At 33.8% G+C, this 23,254-nt stretch overlaps 1 protein-coding gene across 4 annotated transcripts in view; it reads right to left on the bottom strand.

Moving 5' to 3' along the window:
- Positions 1–1,678: 1,678 nt before the first annotated feature.
- KIF2A (kinesin family member 2A) overlaps positions 1,679–23,254 on the bottom strand; it is a 67,104-nt gene continuing 45,528 nt past the window's right edge. For 2 of the 4 annotated variants that reach the window (XM_040262577.1, XM_040262578.1), the window contains exons 8-21: positions 22,465–22,519; positions 21,921–22,083; positions 19,701–19,791; positions 19,540–19,603; positions 18,892–18,983; positions 18,387–18,529; positions 17,876–18,080; positions 16,476–16,586; positions 15,352–15,419; positions 12,306–12,419; positions 10,990–11,140; positions 7,665–7,766; positions 4,709–4,844; positions 1,679–2,585 (exon numbers count right to left, since the gene is read on the bottom strand). In XM_040262577.1, the coding sequence (XP_040118511.1) occupies positions 2,500–2,585; positions 4,709–4,844; positions 7,665–7,766; positions 10,990–11,140; positions 12,306–12,419; positions 15,352–15,419; positions 16,476–16,586; positions 17,876–18,080; positions 18,387–18,529; positions 18,892–18,983; positions 19,540–19,603; positions 19,701–19,791; positions 21,921–22,083; positions 22,465–22,519 (1,581 nt within the window). In that variant the 3' untranslated portion in view covers positions 1,679–2,499. The remainder of the gene's footprint in view (positions 2,586–4,708; positions 4,845–7,664; positions 7,767–10,989; positions 11,141–12,305; positions 12,420–15,351; positions 15,420–16,475; positions 16,587–17,875; positions 18,081–18,386; positions 18,530–18,891; positions 18,984–19,539; positions 19,604–19,700; positions 19,792–21,920; positions 22,084–22,464; positions 22,520–23,254) is intronic. The other 2 variants (XM_040262579.1, XM_040262580.1) reach the window with 1 other exon arrangement.

Genomic DNA, 23,254 nt, shown 5'->3' with positions numbered 1-23,254 from the left:
CAAATTACTTTAACAGGGGTCCATACAGCGAGTGAACCTAGAAGGAAAGCTAGCTTGTTTGCCTAAACAGATTTTTTAGAAATCTGGCCTCAAAGTTATATATTAAAACATTCCTATATAACTAAAATAATGTATATTTTTAGTTAATTTTAATTATTAATAGGAATATCAGTTTTCAAGTCTGAGAAAGTAAAGAACGTTTAATCCAGATCCAAAAAATGTAAGTTAGTCTTTAAATAACAACTGCATAAAGCCACTTTTGTACATATATACTACATAAGCTTAAGAGTAGGTTTTTTTAAATCACACAAAACTACTTAGCTTACTTGTACCATCTCTATCTTTAAAGATTTAATGCAGCTTTCCCTCTTATTTCCCTGTCCTCCTATGAATTGCCTGCTGAGTTTTAGTCCCTTTTATAACCTTCAGATTTCCCTATCTGTAAAACGGAAAGAATGGGTTATACTACCAAGATCCTTTCTGGTACTAATGTTTAATATACCTTGAATGCTATTCAGAATGAAGCCTTTATAGTATAAGGCAGTGTATTTCAATTTCAGGAGATCTTCCACAGATACAGTACCCTTTTAATTTAAATAATAAATTAAGACTAGTCTGTTGTGCTTAAAATGAGTAAATTCATGTATCTCTTTATGCCCTTTGAAGGTTGATTAGGCTCAGAAACTACCTTTTTAAACATTCTCCATAAGGTCAGTACTAACAGTTCTCCATTCTTCCTCTTCTCCTTGAAATAAACACAAGTAGAACATATCTCACAGCTGCAAGAAAACCTGAGTTCCTTCCAAACAAAGGTGATTGTATTGAAGTAAATTGTCTCTAAAACTCATTACACAGATTTAATTTATTAATAATAAGCACACTGTGAAAATCTACATTTGTACTAGATTTCAAGTTTACAGAGGAGCTTTTCACCATGGTGTTAGGATTTTCCATAACTACCCTTTGAATTCTATGGACAGTGAAGTAGGGAGTCTGGCTCATATGACTCTCTATTCATAGCTTCCCTTTAGCCCACAGGAATGAGCTGGTAGTTCCCTAGAGTAAATCAAAACAAGATATCCCTAAAGTAAATCAAAACAAGATATCCCTGGGAGACTTTTTGTTAATGTACTCCTAGACACTATCCTGGGAACTGAGGGAAAACTCCTAGAGAGAGAGAGAAATCTTCTAACAAAATATTTACATGAAAAGTGGCCAGTTTTCTTCCTTGGAATAGCAATCTGTAAAAATAAGTGCCACCATTTAAAAAGTAGCATGCCCTAGATGAACTGATGGGTGAGAATTTGGTCGTTCTCGCCAAATAGCGGTGAAACATCAAACATTAGGTAATGGGTGGAGCTTGCGTTAGATCTGCCCTTTTACGGCAAAGTCAACTCTTTTTTAGCTTAAATTCTTTTTCAACATAAGTTATGTACTGTCTACACTTGACTTAAACCTAACAGTTCTATTATGGACTACTTTCAATGTACATGTACATATTCATGCATCAGAAGCCAATCTCCTTTAACTGTACCATTTAAAAGGTACATTTTGGGGTGCTAATGGACACTTCAACTTAAGTAATGGTATTGATAAAGATCAAATTGCACTATTAGTCTTGTTAATACCACACTGGAACACACACTGCGTATATATGTATTATCCTAAGATAAAACTCTTTCCAGAATTTCATTACTTTTTATTATACACCAACTAGTTTATATTTTAGTTCTTTACAAAGAAAATGCTAAGAAAATTATAACCACATGTTATATGGTTTTAAAATCATAATTCCAGATTTTTTTACATATAAGATGGAATGGTCCAGCAGCTATGTCCACTGTCACAGACTTTAGTTCCATTCAATGATATGGCACATCCTGCAAAATTAACTAGTCACACACAAAAAAATGTCTCAATTACAGTAAAAATGTACACACAATAAAGGTAATTTACAATGACAAATAAGGAATGTAATTCTCTTGGCTGTGCTTCAGAAATTTAGGGTAATAGCCTTAGTCAAGGCACAAAGCAGGAAGAGGTGAGCACAGCTGTTTCTAGGAGTGGGCAAGGTATGTACAATCACTGATGAGGTATGCATGCACGCAAAGGATTTAAAACTGCTCAGTCTTGCTAAGAAAACTGAACTGAGTTAAAAGGAAATGCTGTGGCTTCCCCTTACTATTCACCTCTGGATCAAGTCCACAATCTTACTTCATCATATAGAAAATAAAATTGGCAAGGATCTCCAAAAGTAACTCACTATCTGGGTAAATGAAACAAAATGCTTCACTATTCCCAAATCTTGGTTGTGCCTCCTGACTAGAAGCATCTTGTAGACAAAAGAGTGTTTCACAAAATTGAAATGTCATTCAGGTGAAGGGACAAGACATTTTCCACAGACACTTAAGATTTCAAACCTTCAAATGGCCCTTACAGCTGAACCAGTTATGTTACAGTAGCGAGGGTTCTGGGGATCCTTCAGCAGCAAATGCTGGTTTAAAGGGCACGGGGTCTCTTCGGGTTGATTTGCTTGCTGGCCTGTTCTTCTTCTTGCAGAGCTGCACGAAAAGATTTCACTTTATCTTGGAAAAAGAAAAGAAGAAAGTAAGTTTTGCATTACATGCGATGCAGTATACAATTTCATGCATCCTATCAAGTCATCTCTTACAATATCAACTCAGGGTTTTTCCTTTTGTTCTTTGTGGTCCAGAAACTCAGAAGTAAACATAGTGTTCAGATATAGCAACAGATGCATAGGTTCTGAGAAATGCTTGTGGGGGTCTTTTGTTGTTGTTGTTACCTTCACAACAGATTTCTGTTCTATTTGGCCTATTTTACAGTGTTCAATTTTAATTTCTTTGAATTCCTTTTTACAGTGTAAAGAGGCTATATATGTAAAATAGTTATTTCTTCTCAGAATATTAGAAAATGTCTACTTTCAATTCCTATTTTACCTTTTTAAGCTATGAAATTTTAAGTTCACTTGAATTTTTAAGACATGTTACTTTTTCCTTATCGGGGATTACAAAAGGTATGATGAAGGGAGATTACAGAATATACATTTCTTGGGCTTAACAGTTCTGTCTTACTGTCTGTTCTATCATGTACTGATTCAGAGTCACATAAGAGCAAGAAATAGGTAAGTAAAAATCGGAAGAGGCAAGTAACTGTCAGCTGGGTGAAGATGAGACATCTTTCTACAACAGTGGTTCTCGATTAGGGGTGATTTCGGCTCCCCTCCCAGGGGCACTGGTAACGTCTACAGACAGTTTTAGCTGTCATCCTCGGGGGGTGCTACCGTCACCTCGTCAGTGGAGACCAGGGAGAGCTGTGAGCCCTGCACAGTGCACAGGAGCTGGCGCCTTCCAACAGTTTCCCAACTGAAAACGTGTTAACAGTGAAGATTATGGCTTTCAAAAAAAGGGAAAGACACAGTGTTGGAATCTCGATTTCTTTCCCCTCTTCCTAAGTACAGTGATGTTGAAAAAGTTGATAAAGTTGATTTTTTCTGAAATTTAGAAAGGAATATAAGGACTTCTGGATCTGATGCCTGCTAACGTAATAGCTCTCAAATTTATACTAATATCAAAATTATATTTGGTAAATTTTTTTTCTAAGGACTGAATTATAGAATATTTAGGTAGTAATTTCTTCAAAGTTTGGATATACTTAATATTTACATGAATCCTGAGAAAAGGAAGGGAACTAAGTTGAAATCTACATCTTGCAATGAAAAAAAAAAAAATTAGGATACATTGTGATCTGTCTCCTGAATAAAATGCACACAGAAAGCTGCTTATGCATTATGGCAGATTAGGAAAATGATCAAAACACGTTAAATCAAGGCTTGAATATGAAGGACATGAAAAACAGCAAATTTTAGAAACCCTACATCTGCACAAACAATTTTAAATTGGCAAAATGGTCACTGCTGACTCTATAGGATATAAGTGCAAATAACTAACTTTACAAAGAACCTAATTTAAAAAATTAAGCAGCTTGCTTGGTGCTAAAAAATCTAGCAACTTCAGTCAAGTTTCATGTTGCACTGCATGTACACACAAAGAAGCCTACTTGCATATAAATGAAGATAGCTGGTTCGCCAAAGCCTAAGAAATCAGCACATATAATGCGTGCGTATCTGAAGTCGCATAGATAGGCTAACTAAAAAGCCCAGAAAGGAGACATGGCATGTGAGTAAGCCACATGCTTCCCTTCATAAGCAAAGCAGAAAGAGTAGCTGTTGGAACCTTCCCCTTCATTTTTTAAAATGAGAGTTCAAAGGAAAATCATAACAAAATATGCACAGAAAGGAGATGCAGGTAGGAGGTGATGGAAAGATGACCTGGAATAGATCTAAACCAAGGAAAATAATACTGAAAAGAACTGGCCTACCAAAGCTCTGCATGGGTATATAAAACTTAAAAACTTGTTAAAATATATTTTCCCTCTTTAATCATAAGATGTCTTTATCTTCTCCAAAGACAAAAACAAAAAAGATGACTAGAGAGCACTTAAAATATTTCATGTTTCATTTTCAGGAAAAAAAACAAACAGAATGGTGGGTTGGTCTTTATAACTCTAGAAAGATGCTAAACGTGCCCATAATTTTCACTTCAGATGTCTTTTTACAATATGAAATCCTCCCACTAATTACATACAAATATTAGGCAGATTTCAAACGATAAAATGAAAACAGAATTACCCCGCAGTTCAGTTAAAATGTCTATTTTTTGCTCAAGAATAGCTTCAAGTTGCGTGGCGTATGAATCCACATCATAGTCTACTTCTTCAGTCATCTCTAGGAGAGCCTTTTCATCTTCTAACCATCTGATAGATTCCTAAAATGACCCCCCCCCCAAAAAAAAATCCAGTAAGCCTCTTTGTAAGACAGAAACCAATTTATAGATTTATTTTAAATATAATCAAACATACTCAGAACAGTATTCTCTGAAATATTTATAACCATAAAACATCTTTATTTACAGAATAAAATCAAGAAATATTTCTTTACATTCAAATACAAACATGATAGAAAGAAAAAAAAATGTCCTATTTTTACTTTGAGCGGGGTTTGGGGAAAGGAATGAATCAAACACAGACACACACACACCCACATCCCAACAAGTGGGGTTTGGGAAAGGGAATGAAGCAAACAAACGAGTGGGAATGAATCACACACACACACACACCAATGACACACACACGCATGCACACCCATCAACGAGCAGAGTAAATCTCAAAACCTCAGCTGTCCCTAGAACAGGTGTAATAAAACTTCTGAGCAATCTCATGAGGCCTATGGGAGACCATAACTTGTAAATTATCTGAAACTAACATCCATTTGGGCCTCACGGAGGTTGCACAAAGAGGTAATCATAAATTCGACACAGCAGCTCTCCAAAATTATTGACTGTAAGGAAACACTGGATAGCTCCCATTTTTTTGGCTGCACTGTGTGGCTTGCACAATCTTAAGAGTTCCCTGACCGGGGACTGAACCTGGGCCCTCAGCAGTGAAAGTGCGGAGCCTAACTAACCACTGGACCACCAACGAATTCCCCAGAAAGCCCATTTTAGAAGAGTCAAGTGAACCATTAAATAGTAACTAATTATTACTATTCATAAGCGCTTTAACGAAACCACTGTTAACTCAGTTTAGATATGTGGAATTCATGAATTTCATTTTTCCACAGTGCCATGAACCATACATTATTAATAAGGTCAGATCATTTTAAGTTAAAGAGTTAGGGGATATAAATATGGACACTTTCTTTTTGTGGTACACACAATTTCACTTTTCCAAACACCAATGTAATTTAATTACTAATTACAACTAGACTATATATCACCATCTATTAGAAGACTAACTATCCATTGATTAAAACACACGCACACAACCTCCCAGTTATTTTTCTTTTCCTTCAGCTATACATTTAATTTTTAGAAACAAAACCCCAGTGTGAAAAATGGCACATCACAGACGGGAGGAACAGTGAATTTGTAAGACTATCAGATTGACAGTCAGAATACTCAGTTCTTCCAATAAACAAACTTTAGACTTCATTATAAAATGGCAAAGTGAGAAATGACGGGCTTCATATGACACTTCATTCAAGAAGGGCACAGACAACTACATATAATGTAGTTTCAGTTGCTGAATTTATTAAATCACTTGAATATATAATATATATTAAGGGCATATACATATATCCCATATATATATATATATGCCCATTATATATGAATATATAATAAGAAGGGCATAGACAACTATATATAAATGTAATTTTAGTTGCTGAATTTATTAAAGTACTTGAAACAAATCAGGTAAGAAGACAGGCACACTTCCTAAGAAATCTGTTTTGAGTAAGATAAGTATACTTCACTTTAATAAAGCATTCACAAGTCTACTGCTGAATTCCAAATCAATTCAACTATGCTGCACATACAACTAGTCTATAAATGTACCAATTTAATTCTGACACATCAAGCATAACTTTGAATTTGAAAGCCTCACTTAACTGAGTTTTGTTGTTTAGTCACTAAGTCATGTCTGACTCTTCTGCAACCCCATGAACTGTAGCCTACCAGCCTCCTCTGTCTGTGGAATTTCTCAGGCAAGAATACTGGAGCATATTACCATTTCCTTCCAGGTATCCTCCCAACCCAGGGATCAAACCTGCATCTCCTCATTGGCAGGCAGGCTCTTTACCACTGAGCCACCAGGGGACCCTGTTTGAGTTTTACGGTGTTCATATTATTCTAACAATTTTCTTAAAATTACAAGTGTCCTTTTTGATTTAATCTAAATACCTAGGGCTCTTAAGAGAGTCTCATAATAAGGGGTTGACTTTAACAGTTTTAATCATTGTGTATCCAACTCTACAATTATAAATAGTTCTCATATTTTTGAGCCCTTCATCAAAGTACGTGAATTGCCTAGAGTTAAGGCATGTTAATATTTGTTTACAGATAAAGATTTCTTCAATATCAGAGAAGGATATACAGGTTAATAGGACAAAGGATTTATAATACTGTGGGAAGGGGGTGGGGTTCAGGAGCAAGCCAACCATGCAGTCTCCATAAAGATGTTCAAATAGGTATCATCCTCCAGAATATTTTCTTGTTTAATAAAGAGGGGAGGATCATACAATAAAAGGTTTTTTAAATAGGCTGACACACAATACGATAAATACCTAAGGAGCTATGGCTATATGAAGGGATATATTCCCCCTCATTCATCTGCAACTGATAGCTCAGTCAGTGCAGTAACTCTCCTTCCTGAAATAACCTTCCTTTTCTGCAAAGACTAAATCTTCCTCAACTGCTCTGATACCCTTTAGAAGAGTTCCAACTGCCTACCATGAAGAAAGAGGTAAAGGAGGGCAGAAGATCAACTCCTCTAAAAATAGACAACTAACAAAAGCAAAGAAAGTGGGAGAATAGTAGAAATCAACTACATCTTTTTACCACAGTTACAAAGAAAGTTTGTTTGTAGTCATCATTCATTCTATTCAAAATTTACTGTGTCATATGCCCTACAAACAGACATATGCATAAACATAAACAAGGGCTTTTTTAGATTAGTGTGACATTCAAAAGTCATTAGTAGTAATTTTTCTAGAAAAACATGTGATTAACGATTCTGCCATACTTCACCTGGAATACTGCCCTGTGATCTTCTACAACTTGTTCTTCCATTTCTACCATTTGTGAGACAGCTTCGTGGAAAGTAAACAACTGTGGGGAAACCTCTTCTTCCTTAAAATAAAAAGTTTAAAACTATGACATAAGTTTATATTTTAAATGTTATAATAAAAAAGTGATTTTTCTATGTCATTTACGAAAATGCAACTGAGAAAGTGAGGAAGTCTGAATGTTAAAGACTAAAAATAAAAAACAAAAGGCAAAACCAGAATTTCTTTTCATGGGTCAAAAATATTTAACATTCAATAAGACAACTCAAACTTAAGAGATAGTTTTCACTTAGCACAAGCTTTACTACAGAATTACTCTAAAAAAGCAGTCTCTTTCAGGTGTGCAACTTTTCAAAAGTACATTTATCACAGGCTATAAATATACTGAAATATTTCCTCAGCATTGTTTACTTTCACTAACAATTCATATATATGTCTTAAATTTCTTTTCAGTATAAGAAGCAAAATGTTGATTTTTAAGTTCATTCAATGTTCATTTAAAATAACATTTCAGTATAACAGAGATGTAAATATTACATCCTTCATGACTGTGACTATCAAACTGGTATTCTGAAAGTCTTAACTCTTACTAAATTTAAACTCTGAATTACACTACATAATTTACTTATTGTTTTTTTTGCAGAAGTTTTAATGGATAATTCATGACTCTACTTCATCCACAAAAACCTACAAATGTACACATCATATATTTTGGTCCTATAACAAGTCAAACTTCTCCAGCTTTGTTTTCTTTTTTGAGCTTCCTTTCCAACTCTAGTATCTAATGATTTATTTCCTCAAAACGCAGCCATAGTGACAGAGAAGTTCACTTAAAATTGTTTTATAAAATGTCAGTGCGAAAGCAACATTTTTCAAAAATACACAATTCTAAATATATGGGTGTATCTTGGTTAAATTAAATATTGTAAGTAGACCTTTGACTCATCAATATGCTACCATCCCTAGAAGTTTATATAATCACATTAGCTAAAGAATTTTTAATTTTCTCTATGCGAAAAGAGCCATCTATCTGTTTTTAATCAGGACATGCAGGCATGAGTCTCTCATATTATGTCTTTCTGGTAAACCCACAATCAAAAACCTTTACTTATTTTATCTGCCCACCTCCCTGCTAAGCCCAGAACATCCTGTCTTTCCTTTGCTTCAAGATACTATGCAAATTCCTATCACTTCCATGCAGTCCACGCAGAGAACTTTTTTTATCTATACAACTACTTACGGAATTCTAATGCACTTGATTATCCTCTTACTCTATTACTGTATTACTTTTATCTCCAGAGTATGTCCTAGACACGAGTCCATTTTACCTACCTTGTTAAAATTTAATTTAGCAGTAAGAATATGTAACACATGCATCAATACTTGAACTATCTCAAGATAGTTCCTTGGGGAAGGCAAAGTTGAAAGCAATTCACCCTCTCTCATACATGGAGAAGGTTGCAAGAACCCATAATGTCATGCTTAAAAAGTGTCTAGATTAGTTCTAGTGACCTAGCCAAGTTCTCCCAATTAAGGTCCCACAGAGACCCAACAGATACAAGAATAAAATGCCAGAGATATGCTGTAGGGAGTGCCTATCTCATTCTGGTTTTCTGTATCTTTGAAGGCACCATATGTAGGAGCAAGGCAGCGTTTGCTTTAAGGATTTCAAAAGCAACTACAGTCTCTTTCAAAGCTTTTGGGGGACAGAGGATAGACTAACACCAGGATTTCATTTTTAGTTATTTATCATCTATGGTTCAAAGTTGAGAACTCTTATTTCAACCAGGTTTCTTAACTTCAGCATCACAGACATTTTGTGGGGGTTTGTGGAGGGAGAATGTCCCTGTGCATTGTATGATATTGAGCATCACCCCCCGCCTCAACCCACTAGATCTTAGCAACACCATCCCACTTGGGATGACCAAAGATGTCTCCATACATTTTTCCCTGGAGAGGGGCCAAGTCATTCCTGGTTGAGAACTGCTGCATTAAGTCCTGCTTTATTAATAGGAAGTATTTTGGAACATGATAACAAAATTAGTATGTTCATTTGTTACTCTAGAATATTTGGACTTTAAAATACCTGCTGGAAGTATTAACACATTAAACTTATACTGTTTTTAAAGAATATCTTATTGCAGCAAGCAATAAATTTAGCTGACATAAGATTCACTCGGGAATAACAAAGACCCAGACTTCAATCCTGCCTGGCTTCAGCACTTATTACTTAATCTTTTAGAAAATGTGAGGATTATGTCAGTTAATAAAATGCTTAGCAAATATGTGTCATGAGGTAATAAGCAACTAATAAATGCTATCTTTTATAAGAAAATGCCACTATAGGATTCTCAGTGGGAAAAGTGAAACAAAACTATACAGATTATACATTTTAAAAATAAGTTAAATAACTATGTGAAAATATCTGTGCTTTTTTGTTATTTTTTAATACATCTTTGTCCTTATGCATTATTATTTTTGAGCAACAGGGAAATCAAAATTTTAAATAATGAAACGTCCCCAAACATTCAAAAATACAGAAAGCAGCTAGGTATAACAAATGTCAGATTTTTTTCATTTTTGATATAGTTCATGAGTCCTTTTAGTATATATCCATGTGTCTAAAGTTAATCTTGTTTCTAAGCTTTATGTATAGGATATATTACATGTACAATTCTCAAACCTGTCTGTTTCCTGTATTACTTTAAAAATTCCCCGATTTTAGGCACTTCCCTGGTGGCTCAGTGGTAATGAATCTGCCTGTCAATGCAGGAGACACGGGTTCAATCCCTGACCCAAGAAGATCCCACATGCCGCAGAGCAACAAAGCCAGTGAGCCACAACTATCAAGCCTGTGCTCTAGAGCCCAGAAGCCAGAACTTCTGAGCCCATGTGCCCTAAAGCCTGTACACTGCAGTGAGAAGCCTGTGCAACTCAACTAGTGAGTAGCTCCCGCTCACTGAAACTAAAGGAAAGCCCATACAGCAAGAAGGACCCAGCACAGCTAAAAATAAATCGCCCAATTTTAATCAGTATAAAATCTGGAAAAAAGAATAGTCAGATCAGGGGTCAGCGAACTTTAGTACATATTTTGGGCTTGTGGGCTATCTAGTCAATGTCGCCTCTGTTCTTAATGAGCATGGCCATACTTCAACAAACTTTATTTGTAAAATAGATGGCAGGGCCACAAGCTTTAGTTTTTTGATTCCTGATTTAGAGGACAGTTTTCACTTATTCTGGTATGTATGAAACAAGTAAGATAATTACCATTATATTATGTCACTTACATTCTGTTCACAAAGAAGTTTTAGATCATCCCTCTGAGGGGAACTGCCCACACCCCACTGTGCCTCTAAGTCATCAATCTGATTTGGGGGGTGGTGCATTATTGGACGGACGTCACCAGCAGCAGTTGGATCCACAGTCAGTTCTTTAACCCTATAAACACACAAGAGGTACATTTAATTAACAAAGACTCGTGAGGGACAAGAAATATCAACCTATTTAATATAAAAGCAATTCAATTAACATATTAATATTGATGATGTCAGCTTTCCAGATCAAATCTAACTGAAATCTGTGGAAATATTAAAGGTATGCTGAGATATTAAACTTTAGGAATTTACTTAGGTACAACTTTATATAATTACTTCAAACATAATTACTGTGCATAACAAATTGAGAATCAAAGTACGCTCTTCAGAATTTCAAAATAAATAAGAGACATTTGTTACAGTTAAAAATGTTAACAACAGTACTTAGATTAATAAATGCATCATTGTAAAAAAAAATCAGTTTTTTTTTCTTTTTTTTGGCTGCATTGCATGGCAGGTAGGGTCTCAGCTCTCTGACCAGGGATCAAAACCACTCTGGAGTGAAAGCACAGTCTTAACTACTGGACCACCAGGGAAGTCCTCCAAAAATCAAAGAATTTAATATATTTTGCAGATTTTTGGTAGTTACAAGGCTCAATTAAAATTAAAATACCTACACATGAAATATTTCTAATCCATAAAGATCAGAATCTGTAAAGTTTTATCATTAAAAAATGTTTACCCCGTTATACTCAAATTTACACATTTGGGAGAGGGTACACTTTTTAATTTAATTTTTATTTACTTGTCACACCATGCGGCATATGGGATCTTAGTTCCAATCAGGGATTGAATCTACACCCCTGCACTGGAAGCATGGATTCTTAACCACTGGGCCACTAAGGAAGCCCCCGAGTGTCCATTTTTTAAGTCAAGAGGATCCTTGTGATTTCCTTGCAGAAAGAATGTAAACTTTTCCTTTTAAATAAGACAGTCTATCCTTCAATAATAAATATGGAAAGATGACATCATCCTTAAAAATATGAGAGGGGGGAAAGGAAGCCTGAATTCTAAATCAACATTTTAAAGCAAATAAATGAATAAAGTATGTAAAAATTAAGATCATGCAGTATAACCACCACCTGTCAAACAAAATGAAAATGAAAAATAAAATGGCTCAGGACAAAAGAAGTATATGCCATGAAAGTAAATACTATGAAACATTTATATATAGCACAATCCAAAAGAAACTATGAAAATAAACACCGTATGTATAGAATAAAGTAGACCTGGTAATCGAAGGAGAAAAGTCGTCATACTCATAAGAAGGAGAGAGATCAGGGCGACTGCCACTACCCTGTGAGAAGGGAATGTCTGATGGACTAATTCCAAACTCCTTTACTCTGCAGCACCAAAACAGCAACAAATTAAAAGAAAATGCTCTTGTAAAGACAGGAATGCACATTTCAAGTTTTCATTTAATACTAATTTGATTAGAAAAGGATCAACTTTGTTGTGACAATGCATTTACACTATCTTAAAAATAATTAAAGTTAAGAAGTTTTTGAACCCCTCTGTTCTATTGATTCCCTACTCCATAATTCTTCCTTTTCCCATGATCTTTTCTAGAAGTTTAACTAGACCATCAACTAAATTTGAAATGCCCTGTATTAAGCTACATGACCACTTGTGTCTAATTTCCTTCTGTAGTCAATACCATGAGTATTTTGTTACCATTAATGAGTCCTCAACAGTCTTGCAGTCTTTTCAAACAGGACAGAAGAGAATTAAAGTCCTAATGGCATACAATCTTTATAATGAATTAACTTCTTCCCTATGCACCTAGAATGTATTAGTTATGAAGCAACTTTGGAACAAACTGAAAAAAGTCACTCAAATCATTTTCTGTGTTTCGTGATTCAGATGATGAATCATGGCAAAGAAAATCCTTTAGCAATAGAATTTTAATCGTTTTGGACAATGTCTCTAAGAGGTGTATTAACCAAATCACAGGTTTTCTGCACCAACTTTTTTGAGTTCCTATATCCTCTTTGGGCCAATACCACTTAATAATAGCAAGCAATATTTATTAATTACTTTCTATCAGCAGATAGCATGATTAGTATTTCTTAGACATTATTTAACCATTACGACAATGTTGTGATATTACCACCATTTTACTGATAAGAAATTGGTTCACAGCAATAAAGTACCTTACCCAAGTTCATTCAGTGAGAATGTGGCATAACTGAGGTTCAAACCTGGCTGAGTACAAATTTTATGTTTAAACACTTCAATATATACCAACCATATTCTCTATTTTTCTCATTACTTCTCAAATTAAACTAAATGAAATTACTGTTTATATACATCAAAACAGTCACATAGATAAAACTAGTAATATCTTACACTTAGATCTTTCTTTGACGTTTTGGTAATGTCTACTCTCAAAAGTTCAATATCACATTCATTTGCCCTTTATCCTTTATAGTCACTTTGGAAAGCTTATTTACATACATGCTGACAAACCTAAACTTCTAATACTGACTTAATCACTTTTTTACTCCCAACCCCATTACTTATCTTATTCTCTCAGAGTATCCTCATTTAGGTACCCTTTTAGCCCCTAACCACACATTTTCCCTCAATTCAAAGCTCTCTTGCCCAAGCTGAACTATACTATATGCAGGAATTATATTCCTCAAATGAGCTATCAAAGGAGGTTGAAAATCTTTATTCCTAGAGATATGGAAATAAAAGACAGAACTGTTTGTCCCAGATGGTTAGTAATGTTGCAAATGAATCACATTACATGATAATAAATTAAAATATTTTACTTGGGTCTAAATGAACTAGAGGAATAGCCAAATACAGAAGTCTGAAGACATGAGGGTTTTAATTCTACAGCAGGACTATAACACTAAGCTGTTCCTCATCTCTCCCATGAACAATTCTGAAATAAGAAGCATTTTAAATTAGTGATAAAAACCCTACAATACCAAAAATGTTCACTACAAAGAATGATTAAACGTTCATAGCTAGGATTTTATAATTCAAAGTTTAAAAGGGATTAAATTTAAAAATAAAATTCTATTATATTTTTAAAGAAATTATTATTTTTCATCTTTTGGCAAAAGGTAAGTTTATACGATCCAACAGTTTCTACTGATGATTTTTTAAAATCTCTTGAAGCGAAAGCAAAATACAAAAGAACAAAGGATGTTCTCATTTATGTGAAGTTCAAATACAGCTACCTATATTATTCAAAGATACATGCATAGGTAGTAAAACTATTTAAAGAGAGAAAGAAAGAAAATTGAGCATTTATTCCAAAATCAGGATAATGGATTAATGGATTGAGATTTATGGATTTAGGCATGTTATTCAGGATATGTGATCAGAAAGGGACACATGGGGAATTTTCTAGGGGACTGGAAATGTTATATTTCCAGGTCTGATGACCAGAATTTATACTTTATAAGTACTCATTACATTATATTATGTAAAGTAGGAAGTATTCATTTATTATATTATGTTTGGGTACTTTCCTATATGCATATATATTTAATATCTTAATGAAAGATTAATAATAAAATCTCAATAGTGACTAAAACAAAAAATCAGTACAAATACTCATGTTTAGCAAAATTAAAAGACTCGCCACACTAGAAATGGAATACAAAGAGGAATTTTATCTTTAGGTTAAAATCACAAATGCAGTATGTGATAACAGAAATTTAAAACAATATAAATAGTCATTTAAAACAAGAGCAATGGGAACAAATTCTTTTAACCATGTATAATGCTTTTTGTCCTCTCATTTGTAATAATCCAATTGTCTATTAATGTTTGTAACAGTATTTTCATAAATAATAAAATGTAACCCATATAGAACACCACAAAGAACAGTGCTATCACTACTAAATCCCTAGATTTCCCATGTATAACATTTAACATTATCAGAAATAATTTTTTAGCATATAGCAAAATAATTTAAGAAATACAGACTGTGCCTGATACTCACTTACTTTTGAGTCTTAACATAATGAGAACTAATACTATGAAATATAACTTGGTTAAATGGAAAAATGTATCATGTTCTTGAGTAAGACCAATTCTACTAAAAATATAACTGTCATCTCAAGTTACTCAACACATTTCTAATTATTTTTATTTTTAGGATGTGATAAAATGATTTTAAATATCATTTCAGCAAATATCATGCAAAAATATTTTTGAAAATGGAAAGAACAGTAAGATTTACCCTGTAAGATATTAAATCAAATCATATACTGTTCTACTCCTTTCGAATTTCAAAATAACCATATCTCATACCTATTTGCATATCTTAATGTATTGAGGGTATTTTCACAGGATGCCATTCCTGGAGAGATTGTGGCAATCTATGGGGGAAAAATGCAAAGATAAAGAAAATGTTACGGATGACAGTAATACTGACATGTGATTCCTTAAGGTCTAACCTTAATACGGTCATCCAAAGAAAAGAAACTCCAAGATAACTCAGTCCCATAATCATACAGTAATTATAAACTCCAGTTAAAATATAAACAGCTCTCACCACAAAACAACCAAACATCAGGCAGAGAATGGAGGTCAACACCTCAAAGAAGGGAGTAACACTGAGTACTGACTGCCCCTCTTTTTGATAATTCTTTTTTGGGCGCCTAAGTGCAAATTGTGCTGCTGTCACACTGGACAACTAAAACTTCAATAAAAACCTGGAGTTTCACTAGTTAAGAAGCTAAATAAATAAAGCACAGTTTGGAGGTGGGCACCATAGCAGCTGGGAAGTAAAGTTTGTCCCAGAAGAGAAGTAACCACAAACTGTGTGTGTGTGTGTCTCTGTGTGTATGTGTGTGTGTGTGTGTGTACATACACATGAGTACTCTACCCAAATACACATATTACCCAAATCTCTGCCTGACCCCCGAACTGGAGTACACAAGGCCAACTATAAGAAACATAGCTAAGTCTAAAAGAGCTAAACAGAGATTTCAAGGTCAGCTGCTGCCCAGAGCAGGGGAGACAAGTTTGGAGTTCAGCTAAGTTAACTTTCTGCTAAAATAACAGTAACAACAACAAACTAATAATCTTCAGAAGAACATAACAGAATCCAGAGTGTCTGTAAAATATTCACTCATAATGAAAATTATATAATCCAAACTTCTAGACATATGAAGAAAGAGAAGTGTGACCAATATGTAAGGAAAACAGAAAGCAATGGAAACCAATCTCAAGAGGACTCAGATGTTATAATTAGTAGAATGCATGAATGTATTATAATTGTAATACAATCCTACCAGACTAGCAGGGACCACATTTTTAAGTTTCACTGTATCACAGTAGAAGACTTTAAATGCCATTAATGTATTTCATAAATTTCCCATAAATGTTGTATAATTATTCGTTTAGGATTAAGACAAAACAAGCAAACTTACCATGCAGGTACGAGAGTTTTCACCTATGAATGAATCTCTTAACACCTGAGTGAGTTTACTTGCTCGGAAAGGAGTATGAGGTTTATTTCTACCTAAGGCTCTGATGCACTCCTGAAAATTAAGAAAGCAAATTTCATGGATTATGCTTCTTATAAAGAGTAATCTTAACAAACGTATTTAAAAGATCTTTTACAATAACCCTAACATTTAAGATCTGATCAGCTCTGAAAATTCTATCAAGAGGTTTACAGCACAGTAAAAATGTTCTCATAAATCCTTATTCAAGAAAAAGAAATTTGGGAAATAAAACCACCAGAAACAAACCCCATAAAACAATCTAACCAAAAGACTACTTTGTTAATTCCAAGAGATTCTGCCAGAGACTATGACTGGTGTTTAAAAGTGACAGGCAGTAAGATAACTGCTGTTGTTCAGTTGCTAAGTCATGTCTGACTTCTTGTGATCCCATGGGCTGCAGCACGCCAGACTTCCCTGTTCTTCACTATCTCCCAGAGGTTGCTCAGCTTCATGTCCAGTGAGTTGCTGATGCTATCTAACCATCTCATCCTCTGCCACACCATATTCTCCATTTGCCTTCAATCTTTCCCAGCCAGCATAAGTGTTTTCCAATGAGTCAGCTCTTCGCATCAGGTGGCCAAAGTACTGGAGCTTCAGCTTCAGGATTAGTCCTTCCAATGAATATTCGGGGTTGATTTCATTTAGGATTGACTGGTTTGATCTCTTTGCTGTCCAAGGGATTCTCAAGAGTCTTCTCTAGCACCACAGTTCAAAAGCATCAATTTTTCGGCGCTCAGCCTTCTTTATGGTTCAGCTCTCACATCCATACATGACTACTGGTTTGACTATAGTCAAACTATAGCTTTGACTTTATGGAGCTTTGTCAGCAAAGTGATGTCTCTGCCTTTTTATATGCTATCTAGATTTGTCATAGCTTTGTTAAACTTTTTCCATAAAAGAAAAAACAGAATGCTTTCTTTTCTTTGTTAGTCAAGGGAGATATATAATATTGGCTTAACTTTCTGAAACCCATTCCACACTTTTCAGAGAAACTTTCTTAGCTTAGTTTTGTGGTTCCTTGCTCTCCTTCAAGAAAAAAGACTGATTAATGATTAAGGCTCCCTGGAATCTCCCTAAATAGCCTGTCAACTATTTGGAAGTGGCCTGTCAACTAACAGATCTTTTAACTACCCTAAAAAGAACAAATAATATGTATAAAGAAAATTTCTGGGAGCAATAAAAATCGATAACTGCAAACATAAACAACTAAATTTTGATAAACTCTCTTATTAGAAAAAACAAACACTATCATTGTGTAACTGAGTAAACAAAATTAAAGTCAAAAGTAAGAGACTTTTCACAATTAAAAGGACTTTATTTACCTTGAGTGCTAAAAGGCTTTTGTTAATTTCAGCACCTTCAAGCCTAGTTTGCCTGTCTGCACTGGAAGTATCAGCCCCTCTTTCATTTCCAGCCAAATCGATGAGAGAAAATTTGCCATGTAGTTTTCCTTTCCTTCTAAGGATAATCTGAAACACTGCATGGCTCCGAGATGAATGTGCATTTGCAGATGTCTGACCCGACGTTCTACAATGTAATTAAGAACATTCTGATATGTAACAAGTTCAGTTTGTGCAAGCCACAGTATTTTCATTAAAAATAGAAACAAAAAACTATCCCGTTTTTACTATTTAAATAGGAAAGAGCTATTGTGAATTAACAACACAAATATAATGAGATTAATGCAATTTAACCTGGCACACTTCAAAAAGTCTGGATGAACAATGATTTTTACTTCTAAGATACATTAAATAACATCTTGCTTTGCTCTCGTTATAATCAAAGTATCTAAAATTGATCATCAAATTGTTCCTCTTTATTAAAACGAGTTACCTGCAACTGTTGCCTATGTCAATGAGTTTTAGTACATCTTCAACACATTTGACCTCCCGTTCCTGTAATCCCACCACTTGAACCTGCTGTTTTCCATCTTCAAGCACTCTTAATTTTGTTTTCCTATTCAGCAAGTCAAACACCTAAAAAAAAAAAAAAAAAAAAAGCTTTTGAAAATAAGAACAGTTCTATAAAAATGAGTCATTCAGACTCAAATTATTTCAGAGAATCCTGGTATTAATTGTTATTAGAATAATAATGATTGATATTGAAGTTAAAGAATTTCAAAGGGAATTTTTAAAAAAATCTTACACACAAACTTTAAAGTAATATTCTAAATACATATAGCAATTACGTGGTGGCAACAACTGTCCAACAATGTGAATGCACTCAATTCTGGTGAACTTCTACACTAAAAAATAGTTAAAATGGTAAATTTTATGTTATGTATTTTTAAACCACAATTTAAAAAGCTTACAAAAATTATTTTAAAATTTCAACTTACTTTACCACTATAAATTTCAAAAAAGGTTGCATACACTTGAAGTTCCAACTTCTTATAGTTCGGCTTCTTTAGCATTAAAAATACATCCCGAGCTGCCAATAATTTCATATGGAGAAAATTTGTTAAGATGCAAAAAAATTGTTTTTAACAAGAAATTCAAATTTTCTATTTCCAGAGGAATCAGTTTATGCTTACCTAGAATGATAGTATCAATAATAAAAATGAAGACTAAAGTGGATACTAACTTTACAAAAAATAGTAAGTTTGTCTACACTGACAGTTTAGTCACTCACCTTCATATTCAAGAAAAGAATGCTACTACTTATCTTTATAAATAGCATAAGATTACAGATGGTCACAATAAGGGTACTTTCAGAATTACCAAATGGGAACTTTTCACAAAGCTGCTATTCAACAATACTAAGCTCCAACAATGTGTCAGATTACAACACACACACAATATCAAGATTTCTGCCCCCAAAGCAAAGCTCTTTCCAAAGCAGTCTGATAACCTAAAACTGACCAAATACGTAGGAAGGACAGCATTAATTACCCTTAAAATTCTGCACTGTACTTCCAAATCTTTTCCCAAACCACCTGAATAATATTCAAGAAGAATGTTATAAATGATACCCAAAAAGGAGTTACCTGCTAATGCATAAATTCCTTTAGAACAATCTTGGTTCTTTCCTGAAAAGTCACCTCCCATTGTCTATATGTTAAAAAGAAAAAAGAATTTAGGTCTTACAAGTAAGGTATAAGAAAAATAAACCCGCTTCCTACCAGGATGTAACTAACGAATTACTTACATGAGTCTTTCCACTTCCGGTCTGCCCATAAGCAAAGCATGTAGCCATTCCCCTCTCAAATATAGTTTCCACTAGTGGTCTAGCTGTAAACCTTAAAAATAAAATGCAGCAATCAGAATGTACTGTTACTTATTTAAATTAAATAAGTAATAAAACTAGTGTCTAGTGTTATTAATAAACAAATCTTATACCAAGATTTTTAACAAACCAGTAGGCTCAACTCTAAGACCACAACTGTGTCCACTGATTTAAAATTTTAAATGTCCATGTGCTAGAATTGCTTAAAGCTCTTTAACGCATATCTTTGAGCAATAATTCCATAATAAAAAATGGCCACAAAATTATTAACTGCCGGGGAGGGGGGAAACCTGATAGTAGCTGAGCTAAAGACATATATATTAATAGAAGACAACAGGAAAGTTTTAAAAAGTAACAACTAAATATGGTAATATCAGCCAGACAAGTAGGACAAACATGAAAACCAAACAAAAAAACCCCAACCCAAACTCAAAAATGTATCAAAGGTTTCAACAAAACAGAATCAAGACTGGTAATCTCAGAAAAGAAAAGCTAGAGGGGGAAAAAAGTACAAAAACATTATCTTAACAAATATAAAAGTGGTAAAATTTTCCTGAATGTGAATAAGCAAATATAAACAATGCTTGTTAAGACAATGAATTCTGAACTGATAGTCTTGATTCAGGAAAAGGATGCCAAATATTATAAATAAGCAAATATAGACAATCCTGATAAGACAATGAATTCTGAATTGACAGTCTTGATTCAGGAAAAGGATGCCCAGTATTAGTATAATCACTGCTGGAGTCAAGATTAAAAAGGTAAGGAGGGACAAAAAAATACTTCATTGAGCAGCGCTCTAAAGCATGATACAAAACAAATGGGTTTTTTACACAGGCTTCAAAAGAACATATGTGAACATTTTATACAGCTCTATTGATTTTTCAAAGGCACAACTGGAGAAAGTACAAACAAAAGAAGCAGAAAAAAGTTCAAATCAAACAGAATTAGAAATGAGTCTGAAGGGTGATAGGACAGAAAAAAGTCCTAATTCCTCAATCCACAGAAGTTAAGGATAAGAGAAAGGGGACAGAATTAATATTGGTAAAATTAAGAAGCATAAATACAGGGTGAAACAAAATGTTTACTAAATCTAGCACATACACAGAAACACACCTTTATAATGATTTCTTGAAAGTGATTATAAAAGTCAGACAGATATATTTATGAGACAGTAGTGGAAGGAGACAAGGGAGTGAGGGAGAAGGAGAGGACTCAGTTCTCAGAAAGGTAAAAAATATATAATTTATAATTTTAATTCCCTTTTTAAACAAATTCTTCACAATACCTCTATCTAGGATTCACATACTCTTTAATTTTGTCCTCTTCTTTAGAGCTGAACTCCCAGTTTACTGGCTTAAGACCAGAGGAGTTGATCTTAACAGGATCTCATTTATCATAACTTGTTAGCATTCTCACCAATTAATTTTGTTTTCCAGTCAAATTTATAAAATAAAAGGGCAATGAAGCACAGCATTCAAGTAACTGCCAAGAGCATTTAATATAGACTGAAATAACAATGCTGCTAAAATTGACCTATTAAATAATGAGAAGTAAATGTTTACAAACTATGTATGAAATCTAAATTTGGATAAAATGTGGGACATCAATGCATAATACATGTAAGTTTGAATTGTTTGTAGGTTAAATATGCGAACACATAAGAATTTCATGTACTAAAACTATTCCAAAGTTTAAATATGATAAACTAGGCAAATGCATGTAGATTTCAGAAGTATTTTTCCTTAAGTGGTCAATAAAGATTTAGACAAATAAGTGTCTGATGTATAAGTTATTTTAAATTTCTTTGAAATATTGCAGATATTAAAAAGGAAAAACAACCATATCCCATCTCTAGAGGTACAGAAAATGTTGTCTAGAAATTCCTTATCTGTACATATGGTGTGTTACATAGTGTATAAGTTAATCAGTAATGAAAACTGGTTTGGGGAGCATTAAAGAAAACAAGTATTAGTATTTATTATTGTGTTTATTAAATATTCTTATTTGTTTAAACTCAGGGGGTAAAAGGATACTGCACCTCTGGAGAGATATGCCAAGATCAATATAAGTTTCAGGGTGGCGGTAAACACCCTGAACATAGAACAAGAACAAATTATGATTTACAACAAATTTACCTACCTGTAAACCATTTCATTAGGAGCTGAGTCATCAAAGGCATAATCAAAACGAAATGTTTGGTTTTCTAGGTACCTTGTTAAATCTACTTTTTGTTTTGGTTCATGTACCATCACAACATCTTTACTAGGGATTGTGATTACATCAAGATCTTTCATTTGAGTTTCTAAAAGAATAAATAACAAAATCAACAGCCAGTAATTTTCATATCATTTGAGTTACTGAACAAAATTATTTTAAGTAGTAAGAATTTAGATAAAAGTAGTATAACCCTGTAAATATAAATATCTCATAAATATGCCATTCAAATAGACTACTTCAACAACAAAGTTTAAAAAAAAAAAACCTAAGATTTCCGTAAAGCCAAGAAAGGCAAAGAGTCTTACAGCAATAACACATCAAGAGCCCTAACCACAGAACTCTGCCTAATGTTTATATACAAATGATTTACATTTAACTCTTCCAAATCAATTTGATTTCTGCTACTATCAAAATAAACCACAAACAGAACAAAAACTGACTTTTGATTAGAACTCAACAAACATACCTTTTTTATTGAGTGGTCGTTTTCTTACACAAACACATATCCTGTGTTCATCAATCTAGAAATAAGTTTTCTAGTTATTATTGGTGAATTATGAAACACTGAAAAGTTAATTATGCGGTATTTCTAAGGTTTTAGAAATTTATACACAGCAAAAATAGGATATGTAATACACTAATTTTAAGAGTCATCAGACATAATTATTTAAAAAATTCAAAGTATAATGGAAACTTGCTGATTTTGTCATTTGGTAAACGTCTAGGAAATAACTTTGCAGACATCACTACTACTCTTGATTGCAACAGGTTCACATTAAGAAGCCACCTTATTCATGTCAAGATGGGCTGTATACAACAAAAGTAAAATTTCCTATCAGACTGAACTGGAGGGAAAGTTGTTGGCAAAGATAACTAGCTGTAGACAAGAAACAGGATTATCAGAAGATTATTAGGCAAAATAACTTGGACAATTTAATAATGTGCCAATTAATTAGACATAAATATTTTCATAAACCTTATGATCCCAGTATCTGTCTTGTAATGATATTTGATATAAAGTAGAAATTTGCAAAGTATGGCCTAAAAGCCTAACCCAAGTCACTAGTGAAGTTTTACTGAAACAGCCATACCCATTCATTTATGTATTGTCTATGGCTGCTTTTCATAGTACAAAGTCAGAATTGAGAAGTTGTAACACAGAAAATATGGTTCCCAAAGCCAAAAATATCAGGCCCTTTTCAGAAAAAGTTCTGCAAACACTACTGTAAAGTCTGAGCTCAGATGTCAGTTAAACA

Source organism: Oryx dammah, unplaced genomic scaffold, assembly GCF_014754425.2.
Source record: "Oryx dammah isolate SB20612 unplaced genomic scaffold, SCBI_Odam_1.1 HiC_scaffold_20, whole genome shotgun sequence".
Lineage (NCBI taxonomy): Eukaryota > Metazoa > Chordata > Mammalia > Artiodactyla > Bovidae > Oryx > Oryx dammah.
This window is presented reverse-complemented; position numbering and strand designations above follow the sequence as displayed.